General features: G+C 36.4%; 2 protein-coding genes across 4 annotated transcripts; both read right to left on the bottom strand.

Annotated features, from left to right (window-relative positions):
* Nucleotides 1-75: 75 nt before the first annotated feature.
* Nucleotides 76-1,427, bottom strand: LOC112467035 (peptidyl-tRNA hydrolase 2, mitochondrial-like). Of its 3 annotated transcripts, none has more exons than XM_025035476.1 (4): nt 1,337-1,427; nt 874-1,074; nt 570-755; nt 116-298 (listed from the first exon to the last, which is right to left on the bottom strand). In XM_025035476.1, exons 2-4 carry the CDS (start codon nt 1,042-1,044, stop codon nt 116-118), a joined length of 540 nt encoding a protein of 179 aa, XP_024891244.1. In that variant the 5' UTR covers nt 1,045-1,074; nt 1,337-1,427. The 3 variants fall into 3 exon arrangements, with proteins under 3 accessions (XP_024891247.1, XP_024891244.1, XP_024891246.1); XM_025035478.1 differs by lacking the exon at nt 1,337-1,427 and adding an exon at nt 1,163-1,330; XM_025035479.1 differs by lacking the exon at nt 1,337-1,427 and having other exon boundaries at nt 76-298; nt 874-1,044.
* Nucleotides 1,428-4,592: 3,165 nt separating this feature from the next.
* Nucleotides 4,593-11,752, bottom strand: LOC112467031 (the record flags this gene model as incomplete). The annotated part of the gene is made up of 14 exons (XM_025035467.1): nt 4,593-5,161; nt 5,951-6,117; nt 6,194-6,344; nt 6,420-6,673; nt 6,816-6,954; nt 7,038-7,249; nt 7,332-7,578; nt 7,656-8,021; nt 8,130-8,390; nt 8,577-8,944; nt 9,176-9,352; nt 9,422-10,098; nt 10,763-10,916; nt 11,504-11,752. Coding segments are annotated over 14 exons (3,528 nt in total), but the record flags the coding sequence as incomplete, so codon positions are not given.
* Nucleotides 11,753-12,113: the final 361 nt, after the last annotated feature.

Genomic DNA, 12,113 nt, shown 5'->3' with positions numbered 1-12,113 from the left:
TCGCCAACAGACTGATATAATTAAAATAGCAGATACGAGATATTTTAGGGGTGTTAGGAATAAAATATAAAAATCGAGGGTGTATCAAAAGGCTCGGGCTTTATTTGATAAGCAGTTAAAATAACTTTAAATGACCGGTTACTTGATCTATCAATTTCGCCGGGCCCGGTCCGACCGCGCATACCGTCTTGCTTCCCGCTGGTATTTGCGTGTGTCCCGCATCCTGTACTACGTTCGATAAGAGACCCGCAGCCTTAGCTTGCTTCGCTATCTCCGTCAGAGCAGCCTCGCTGTCAACCTGGAAGTCAATATATCCTTCCTTCATCACCTTGTACGTGCGTGCGTGTACGAAAAAAGATATTTATTTTAACTGTGTATAGTTAAATATATTTATTAAATGTCGAACGAATGGTCTCTTTCGATCGAAACCTCACGATCTGGTTCATGTTTACAAGGAATATTTAATATATTGGACTGATACGAATATATCGAATTCGTTATATATTTTACAAGAGTATATTTCCTTTGTCAATACTACCAGTATTCAGAATCGCTTGAAATAACAGTACCTTAAGGGTGATTTTGGCTTGGCCAGACTCCTCCCACCCTCTCAGAATTTTCGGATGTTTCCTGGCAGCTTTGTACGCTGCGACAGCAGCATGAGAGCACTGAGCCGCCACTTTTCCCTTTCCCATTTTCAAATCCGTTCTAATTACCAGAATCAACTTGTAATTGTCATACTTGTCTGTGTATGCCTAGGTAAACAGAAAACAATTGTAACAATTAAAACGCTTAATGGATTACAAGATAAAAATTACATAAAAGTTTCAGAGAGAGAGAGATTCGAAGACAAGTTATATGTGGTTTCTTTACCACGCCATCGTCATCCGTTTCGTCGGAGTCCTCCGTGAAGGATTGAGGGCTCCTTCTGTTTGCCATGGTCATGAGTTTGTACAAACAATACCCGAAGACAACCGCGGCCATAAATGCCACTTTTGGATCTGTAGCCTGCGTTATGATTGCCTCGGCGAGATCGTTGTCCATGATTTTCAATAATGCGCGATAAGATAAAACCTGCAAACGTAAACACGAGTTAAAAAACACCCTGTTACTCAGGTCCAAGTGATTTGTAGATATATCAAAGAAAAGATTACATGCGTACTCTAAAGAGAGATAACCTATAACGTCGACCGGTGGTACATTGAAAAAGAATTCGTACGGAGTCTCAGTATTTAATGAAAAATCTTTCGTATTATATGCGTTTATTGATACACGTATTGATGATTTAGATACATGATTTTGAGTAATTTAAAGAAACGCATGGCATTTTACTCACTAGAACAAGGCAGCGTTGTCAACAAGACTGGTGATCAATCACGTTTCTCCATCATGTGTGTGATCATGTGGCCACATGTGACTGCATGTAGATGAGTAACGTTTCGAGACTTGCTCAAAACTGTACATATACCCACGGATAGAAAACTAATGAAAATCTAACATAAAAAATGCATATTTATGGATTCTTTGTTATTTTTTCTACTATTGACAAAGTTTTCTTACTTATTATTTATTTATTTATTGATAAAGTTAATTTTGCTTATTAAAGTATTAATATAACATTACTCTTTATATATTATATATGGCACAATTGAATTATTATCTTGTACAAATGCATCACATTATTTTTTAAGTTTTTTTTGCGATAAGTAAATTTACTTTGTTATTCAAAAAAAGCTATTTGCTTATTAAAGTATTAATAAAGTTACTCTTTATTATAGTTATTATAGCAAAATTAATGTTTTATGTATGTGCGTTATTCGCTGGACAGAGCATGAAGATTTCTTTTTTAACATTTTGATATTTGTTAACGTTTATGAATATTAATATGTGGAGAAGAATGAGAATTGTGATGAATATGTTGTGATGAAGAGATCGAGCTACTAAAACTAAAATAAAACGCGAATTAAGTAACAGTTTTATAAAGAAACATTATACTTTTGACAACTTTTTATTCTCAATATTGCACAAGTCCAAAGATTCCGACTTTATTTCCTTTCTTTTATCCGCACGATGAACAACAGTATGATCTGAAAAAAAGTCGGGAGTGAGTGAATTGTTGCTGCAATTCAGTCTCAGTCTTTGTAAATGATCGTTGTACAAGTTTTAAACGCGGATACCACACGCTTATATACGAATAGAAGGTAAAAGGAATTAAAATAAAATGAGGTTCCAGTTCCTGATAAATTGATTTGGTCGGCAGGCGACTTGGCGAACACTTGACAATATTTTGCAATTTTTTTCTTTTTTTAACACAACGCTCTTTTCCCATCAAATAAAGGAACAAACGGCTGCTTTGCGATTTACACTTATATATTATTACGATACATACGATCGATTGACACGCTCCTAAGATACGGATGCTATATTTCGCTATCGTGTAATAAACATTCTGCAAAAGAACTGTGTACATATTCTGATAAAAGTTAATTAACTGCAGAATTGGAACTTAACGCGCTTACGGCTGTAGGCTCTGAATATACAAAAATATATCCCATTGTTATTACATATATATGCACGCGCTTCTTTCTGTGACAAAACAGGATGCGAAACACATTTTGTACGCTATTATGCGAATAACAGCAATTGTGTGTACATAGCATAGAAATAAACGATTCAGATCATATTAATAAGACGACATTTTGAGATACAATATCATTAATGATAAAAGAAAAACTAAGATTCGTTGATAATCGGTCACTTAAAAGATTCCTTGACAAAATAACAACGCCTACAAGTTTACAAATTATTGCTCGCTAAATCGATCTAGAAAGGTGAGGATCTGCGGCAAGTGTATTCAGAAATAATTGAGATTTCTTTTTGTTGCGCGAGAGCAATGAAATTACAATTAAATTCTCTTTTTATTTTAATGACCCTCATATTTCCAGATGCAAAATAAAAATGATGCAATATATCTTGATGTATTTTGATGTATCTATCTTGAAAATATATAGTGATTCGTGTTTGTGTGTGCACATTGGAAGCCCTTTTTTTTTAAAGAAAGAATAAAAAATGAATATGTGTTTAAGAACATTATGAGAAGTTTGTACGTTCGTGAGATATTTTAATTATATGCATAAATTTGTAAAAAAAGAAACGAAGAACTAATTGTGTAACTTCCAACATGGCATGTTACTGCATAAAATGTAATAGATTTTTTCTATCGAGTGTCAGTTCTGTAAATTTAAGAGTGTATTTTGAAAAGATATTATTTTAAATAATATTTTTTATGAATAATCGAATAATTAAAAGTAAATTTGAATTTTAATGATAGCACACCATATTTTTATAATCTTTGCAATATTATTAACAGATTCTGCATAGCACTACAGAATTAAACATTTTTAGAACCGAACATGTAATGGAAACTTAATTAGGAAACTATCATACATTTATCTATTAATTTCTAACAAAGAAATTCAAATTACTATCATATTTAACTTATACATAATAACTTTCTAATCCTGTCGTAGTATCACATTCTTCTGTGACCTTTATTGCATAATCCCACAATGAAAGTGTATTGCAAATCAATAAATTGTAAATTGTATCGCGATAAAAAAAAAATCTAAATTACTTAATTTAAATTTTTTTTTACGCTGAGATATTAAAAAAAATGCAAAGAAATTGCTTTAAAATGAAACAATCTAAGAATTACGCAATAAAGGGAACATTAATATAACTCTTTATCATGATTGCGATATGCACAACGAACTTGTATAAATTTCACGAAATTCTCCAGGAAATTCAGATAAAATTTTCATCGAATTTATATTAGAACAACAGGCATATGATGAACAGGTGATACAATCCTTTGAACAAGTATAAAATATGTCTTATGTTATGTCCGTGTTATTTAATATTATCTGGTCGAGTACGTTACAGAGACAATTCAACTTCTCCGAACCAAATTGACAGACATACCGGTTAGTTCTTACGTAAAAATCGAGAGAAAGAATGTACAATTAAATCGCTCGATAGTGATATATACACCTTAATGATTAAGATCATCATAAAGCCTTTCATGATCACATTAAATTATCGTACAGGAAAAATATTTACTACAATTCATTGCGCGCTTTGGAAGAGAGCTTTAGCACAACATTCTTTCTGTGTCGATAATTGCATTAGCAGAAAGAAATCGCGAGTACCCAATTTGAGATTGTATTCGCTATTACAAGCAACGTAACTTACATAATTTGATCAACCGTAATATGATGAAGAAAGATACACGAATCTATACATAAAGTTTTTTGCTCTTTTCGTTTTAAATAAAAAAAATACACTTTATAAAATATACAAGTAAATATAATTAGACGAATCGCCTGCACCAATGCGAAACAAAATACGTTTTATAGATAAAAATATTTGTACATAAACGCTACACGATTGGTCCAATCATAATTAAACCAATGACACACATATATTTCTCTATTTAGCACTCCTTATTATATTTTGAATACCGTATTATTATATTCTCGCTTGATAATTAAAACATCTTGAGTCTCCTTTATTAATCTTCTTTTTCTTTTTAATATTATTGTACACATTAAATATATTTATCCCTATATTTAGGCAATATTTTTCATTTTACATTGTAATAAAAAGTACGAAATAATTTGAGAAGAAAGAGTATCTCGTACAAATTAATTACAAACAATTGGACGTTTCAATACTAATATCGTAAATTTCGGCATATAATTTTTAAGTATCACTTTCAGGAAGCGCATTTTTTGTAACTCAGGATTTAGCAATCGAATAAGTCGATAGCCCACAAATTTATAATATAGAAAAGACTTCTCCAGTTAATTATTTGGCTCGCTACAATCCTTTTCAATAGATTTATATAGATATAGGAGTGCTTAATTTTCCTATAACATCCTGTAAAATTCGCTTATTCTTGCACTTTTTATATATAATAAGAATTTTTGTAATTGGTTTTATCTTATTTTCACATATGTGCTCGTTTTCGTGTTTCCCACTAACTTTGAGACAATTTTAGTAAAGTGGGCCTTCATCTGCGGATATGACCGGTTCCTCGTCGCTCCAATCGCTGATTGCTAATCCTACTGATCCGTGAAAGCTCTGCGATCTTGCTACGTGGCTAAAATCAGATAAAAGTATAAGTAGAATGCAGTTGAATTATGAACAAGTAAAGAAACAAATCTTTCATTTCGTTTACGCCCTTCTTTAACAAAGGGCAAACTTTGTAAACGCATATTTACATATCATATTATTGCTAAAATTGGACTATCTGATAAAATTAAACGCAATCTCAATATTAGACAAATAAAATGATTAGACTTCTGTATTTAGAATTAATTATAGCACTATATTTTTCTCCATAGAAATAAGTATGGGGTTTTTTGATCGTTTGCTACAACTATAAATGGTAAGAGATTAGATGGGTAATAAACAAAGTGCAAAAGCATCATATCACTAAAATAGATAAACTAATGCAGAACACAGGTACAGTATATCTCTTCTATTATTCTTAAAATCTTAATCTGATAGGAGCTCTGAGTTAGTGCAATAAAAAACCAAGCATTCGTCAGTAAAAGTGTTTTATATCTTAAAGTAAAAAACATCTATTAAATGTACCTATTGACAGAATCTATATAAAATGAGAGAATCTATGCAAAATGTTCAAATGAGTTTGTACCATACCACTTGCTTGTTTTTCCACAATATTTTTTTATCGATCGCTATCGGTCCTAACAACAAAATATAACAAGTAAAGTAAAATGATTGTCTTCTCAATTAGTTGAGCAATAATGTTTCCTAGACAATGCAAAAGACCAAGAGACATAGACACCTGGATTTTTGCGTTGTCTAGAAAAATTCTTCGTACATCACTTCTTCCTTTATGAAAAGTTGAATCAACGACTCTTACCTCGGTGACAAAGTTGCATTTTTCTTCGCCAGGCCGGCTTTTCTCCGTCCTTCCATAGCAGCTTTCATGGGATCATAGCTCTTGCGACGTTTCCAATTTTGCATCTCGACTTCGCGTATATTTGGCGCCGAGGGCTTTTTCGGTTCCTTTGGTTTGCTTTTAGGCCCCTACATTCATACATATATTTATGTTACATGATAAATCTTACTATATCTTAAAAATAAGAAGACACATTACACTTACTATGCTCAAACCTCTATTAACTCGCGCGCTAGGTCGTCCAGAATCAGTTCTATTGATACTGGAAAGCGACTCAGATTTGCTGTAAGCAGCTTTGTTCACATTGGAAGACACAGGTTTTGTTCGTTGCAGATCCAATTTTGCCTTACGCAAACTAAAAAGAAGAAACAGTTGGATATGTAAGAGAAATATTATCAAAATGTAAAAAAAAAAGGAAAAGAGTAGGCACCTAAATTCTTTGTTGTATTTACTACTGGAGACAGGAGAGTGTGGTATAGGATGCTGCTCGTCACTGCTCTCCGTATCGCTCGGATGGCGTAATCCTTTCGATATATTCTGATGCAGGCTGTGACTCGTGTCTTCGTCGCTCTCGTTGTCGGAAACGAGAGGAGGACGGTATCCAGTCATGCGAGCGGACATTGCGGATACGACATTCTGAGTTGTTTGCAGATAAGACGAAGTTTCTAAATCACTGTCGCTCTCCTAATCAATTACAGATTTTATAAAGTATTTGGTACACAATTATTCGTTATAGTTTATAGTTTATTAAGATTAGGAGTAGCTAAATTCGTCAAATAATATAACTAATGGGTTAATTATAATTAACACATATCTCAAAACGTACCAGCTGCGGACTACTAGGCGGTGGTACTTGGTTGTCCTCGTAACAGTAATTTAATTCATTATCCGACCAATCGTTGGCTAATGAGAGAGCACCTCCCGTACCGTGAAAACTTGCAGATCTCAGCACGGAATTGTCATGGCTGGAATACACATCACACTTTTCGAAAACTGAATTATGTTTATTACCCGCGTGTAAATGCTCCATATGTTTCTGTATACTCACTTGCCAGAACCGTCCTCGGTACTGTGATGTTTCTTTGTACTGTCTATTAATTTCTTTCTCCCTTCAGCCGCTGCTTTCATCGGATCATAACTTTTCCGCCTCTTCCAATTCTGAAACTCCACTTCCTTGGACGTAAGAGAGGAATTACTTCTACCAGATTTTTTGTGATCTTTACTTGGCTTCTGATTAGTTTTCTGACTACCGGGAGGATGCTTAAGGAAAAAAAGGAACAAAAAACCTATATTTAAAATATTCTACAAATAAAATAATCCTTTGCATAGACGTGACACTTACGTGAGTCGGCTTCGGGGCTCTCATACTAAATCTCCCAGTATCGGTCCTAGATATAGACGGCGCTCTGAATTTTGTTGTCTCCGGTTTCTTCGATGATTCCTTGCTGTGCGCTCCAACACTATTTGTGCGAATACGATGATAACTTTGTTGCTTGTTCACAGGTGCTACAGTCTTAACTTCGGACTGCGCTCTTCTACGCCTTTCCTCAGGGGTTGTATTCGGCGTTGTGTCGGATTCACAATTTAATCTGTAATACATTCCATTCTTAATTTTCTATAGAAATTGAAGCAGATTCCCAAAATTCTTATACTTTACGTAAGATACCTTGCTCTTCTTATGCTGAAAGCCCTATTCAGCTTGATTCCAGATGAGATTGGCGTCAGAGGAGATTTTCTGTGCTGTTCACCAGTTTCGCTACTACTATCGGAGGCAACAACAGAGGCATACTTTCCTCTCGACGATATTCTGTCAATGTCGCTACTGTTGAAGCTGCTGCGACGCGACACGAGATTCTGCGACTTCATGTTCCTAATGCTCGCGTTACTTGACGATCTCTGTATATTGAGATGCCGGTGAAGTTCTGGACTGTTTCGTAGCACGTTAGGCGCTTTAAGAGGCATATCCTTATCAAAATAACTAGTTCCTTCATGATAGTTCGTGGTGCTGTTGGATTTTCTCAGCATATACGGGCTAGAAAAGAATCAACATATGTAAGACATATCAATCACTTTAAGATTAAATGTTGAAGCGTGACGTTTTAAAGTTATATATAACATAATAAACATGAAAAATATGTACCTATTTTCGACGCATGTAAAATATCCTATATTTTTCGCTTGTGACGGTTTCGCCAAGTGCTTAGGTCTTTCTAACAAAGGAGAACTGAGAATCTTTGTTGCGGTAGCTTTACGGCTCACAATTGGGCTGTTAGTCAATTTTGGTGTGGGTGGTCTGAGACGGCTTAAAATGGGACTATTCGTATGTTTTAAGTCTTCCTTATACTTCGCGCTATTTCTTCTGGACGTATTAGATTCCGTTGTATCAGAAGTATATTCTTTCCTGCATTACAGAAAAATAGATTTCTTATAAAGTGTAAAAGAACCCAATAATAATCTATGTACTACGTTACAAAATTCTATATTTTGCCACTCGCAAAAACTGTTGCGTACGATGTTAATTAATGCAAATTATCTTTGTTGTTAACAGATTAATTTATCGGAATATAATGTGAAATGGATCATTTACCTATCTAGAGAGCTACTTCTTCTCTCAAAATGGAGAGGCGACAAGACCTGGGACGGGCTCTTCAGTAAATCTACATTAGTATCAGTAGTCTTCGATTTGGCTGAACTTAAGTATTTTCGGACGCTTCGCCTATTTTCGTTGCTGTTCGCTCGCCGAAACAACGACTCGGACAAGCTGCCGCGTCTAACTACGGTACTATGTACAGGTGTACGTTGTGAGCTGTTAGGCGGCGTGTTGTAACTGTTGCTGGTGTCTTCATCGGATTCCCCGCCGGAGTCTATAATTTGATGCTGACTTGAAACTAAACCGAGCCTTTCTTTTATTCGTACATACGAGTCCGTGTCCAGATTGTTGTCGGGCGACTGTTCCTGCGAGGAAAAAAATAAAAATGTTTGAAGGAGAAAAAACGAAAAGCCACAAGACAATAAAAACAAAAACATTGATGTAATAAAGATGTCGGATTTTTATAATTATCGGGAGACATGTATAACATAGAAAATTTGCTATTTTATAGAAATTTTGTTATTGTCTATAGATTTTATAGCTATTCCATAGATATCTTTATCATTTTTATATACTTGAAAATGTGCGATACATACATAACGACTACGTGTCGCTCGTTGAGATCTAGTGTGAATTGGAGATGGTATCTTAGTGGGACTCAGAGGCGGCGTACGACCTGTCGAGCCGCCTATTATCGGAGGGAGAGAGTTATGCTCCGCTACTTGAGTAGCCCATTCCGATATCCATGCGTTGTTATCGCGCGAAATGCTCATCTGTAAGATAAAATTATTTCAAACACCTGCGCCCGTTACGCATGCCGACCACTTGTAGACGTTATTTACCTTAAAATTATGAACGTATGCCTCGTTGCTCTCGTCTTCAGTTAGAACACCGACGCTGAAAACTTTGTCGATATCCATTCTCGCTTTCTCCTCGTCCGTATAGTCCTTATGAATCGTGTACGTTCCAGCATCGCTCACCGCACCATCGGAATTAGCGTCGACGTTACTGACGTTGAACGCATCTAGATTTGTATCCGCTGTATCGTCCGCGTTCAGATCCATCGCGTAACTGACGAATTGTTCTCTCTGATCGGCGGACAAATTGTTCTCTCTCTCACTGGTACTCTTTATATTGAAAGCGTGAGATAATTCATCGGTGAGATAATTCATATTAGACACTTTGTTGTCCTCTACACTGTTTACTTCCTTGCACTCGTGATTAACGTCGATATATTCGATGTTCTTCGTGTATCGCTTCTCATTTTCGTCATCGTCATAATTGCTAATCTGAATGCGACTTAAATCATTTATCGTTGCGGACCTTTGGGATGTCCAGTACACGTTTTCGTTGGTTTCCAGTTCCAAAGAGAGGCCTTGAGACGACAGCTTGTTGCTGTGACGTAATTCATCATCACAGGACCTTGTCATTAAATACTGCTTATTTTGATGAGAGGAAGCTACATGCTCATTCGTAGACTTCTTTGTGCTAGAATGCGCTCTTAAAGAATTCTTGACACCTAAAGAATTATATACAGTTTAAATTGATAATTAATATCGAATAAGATTTAAGCAAAATGACAAAAATTTATTTATAAAAATAAATATGTATGCAATTCTTCTTAATTTGGTTTCTATAGTATTTGTAATTTGGAGACAATGTATGTCTTCTGAAAAATCATCTTAAAAACAGTAAAGTTATTACAAAAATGACGATAGAAAAATTGTCGATATTCTTCATAATTTCTGGGGAATCACACATAATTCCTAACATGGGAACGGTTATGACACCAGAGTCATTAATATGTCAGCAGGCTACATCATTCAGGATAGGTAGAAGGCACTTGTAAGGAATATTAAGAAGCCTGAAGAACATGACTTCACCATGACTCATACATCACAGGCATTCAATTCCAATACAGGATTCACTTTAAAGAAAAAATCCTGTATTGAAACTGAATGCCTTTATCAGACTATTCTCAATATAAAAATTTAATAATAAATTTTACAATTAATTTTATGTATTATATAGTACAAATTCTTTTTTATACATTTTATTTTAAAGTAATAATTGCAATATAAACCTTGACCTTTCACAATTAAAAATACATGATTGTAAATATTAAACGAAATTATTCTTCAGAAAAAAAAGAGAGGAGAAACAAAAATGCGATATCTATTTACCTAATTGTTTAAGTCTTTCTGATAATTGGTCAGATTTTCGCTTTGTATCATCCTCGCTGCTAAAATAACCCTCCGAATGAGTGCTAGGAACTTTCTGCTTCTGCACCAAGTTTGGAGACAGTATAGTGCCTGCTTTCTTTGATTTTACTTCTACCTAAAAACACCATTACAATATATAATTTATGTAAAGCTCCGCAATATTTAATGTGTTTTTGTGTTCGTATATCACATCAAGATTACACAGAATAACAATTTGTACGAAATAATTATATTTTATTATAAAAAGACATTTGTAACGTTCAAGCTTACTGCCCAAATAGCCAAATCTGTCAAAAACAAATTTCGCAACAAGTCTGCTGCAAATTCGCTTGTCGGCAGAATGCCAATAAAAATATAACAGAATCTGTTAGCAGAACGCGATGACAGATTGACTGTAGAAATCAAGCAGAATCACTTTAACAATTTGAACGATATAATATTCATCTAAATGATTACAAATTGATTCCGTTTGGTTTCTGCTGGCAATCTGCTGTGAGATCGTCAACAGCGTGGTCTCCGCTGACAAAACATGCTTAACGTGGACGCAGTCGAAGTCAATCTGCTATAACGTTCTGCTTCAATCCATCGCTGGCAAATTGCTGGCCACTACTGGCATACGCTAACAGTTCGTTTACTGAACGCCTTCAAATATATATCTACTTATGTGAAACATATGTTAAAAACAACAGAATCCTCGATTACCTTGGACGTGGAGAGGTTCCGCCTGTGCCTGGCGTTGTACCTCTCGAACAGATTCTGATACCTCGCCGTGTCCACCTCCTTGTTGTTGCCGAAATCGATGGTGAAAGCCAACGGGGTCTGCGGCACGCGCGGACCGTCGTCCAGCTGCTGCGGCGAGCTTCTCGCGGGATCCTCCTCCTCCTCGCGTCCCTCCCCCGTCGCGGCGCCGTCGCTCGTCGTCGGTTTCGCGTCGACGGGTCCCTCCGGTCCCTCGACCGTCGCGTCGTCGCCGGCGCGCGGCGACGGCGACGGCGACGACGAGGACTCGCTCGCGAGGGTCGCGGGTCCGCCGCCCTGGGCCCCCGGCGAGCTAGCGTCGTCGGACGCCACCACGGACACCTCCACCACTTCCATGTTCATTGCCATTTAACATGCCAGCCGTAAACATCCGCGAATAACGACGACAAACACGACGCATACGGTTTCCCCGTCGAGAGTGCCGCGGTTCCTCCGGACTCCCCGGAGCTCGGCGCGACTCGCTTATACGCGGGGGCCACTCCTACGCGCGGCGCATCATCGCGGGATCGGCGCAGAGCTCGAGGCGTCACGCGAAAACGAGATACAACACGGC

This window comes from Temnothorax curvispinosus, unplaced genomic scaffold, assembly GCF_003070985.1.
Source record: "Temnothorax curvispinosus isolate PA1 unplaced genomic scaffold, ASM307098v1 QBEX01016803.1, whole genome shotgun sequence".
NCBI classification, from domain to species: Eukaryota; Metazoa; Arthropoda; class Insecta; order Hymenoptera; family Formicidae; genus Temnothorax; species Temnothorax curvispinosus.
Note: the sequence above shows the minus strand (reverse complement) of the source record. Positions and strands in the feature narration are given on the sequence as shown.

Bases quoted from the DNA above. Each gene is read 5' to 3' on its own strand.
- LOC112467035 (XM_025035476.1), bottom strand. From the start codon at position 1,044: ATGGACAACGATCTCGCCGAGGCAATCATAACGCAGGCTACAGATCCA. The intron at 756-873 runs GTAAAGAAACCA...CTGTTTACCTAG, and splicing joins AAACGGATGACGATGGCGTG to GCATACACAGACAAGTATGA. The intron at 299-569 runs GTACTGTTATTT...ATTGACTTCCAG, and splicing joins AAGCCAAAATCACCCTTAAG to GTTGACAGCGAGGCTGCTCT.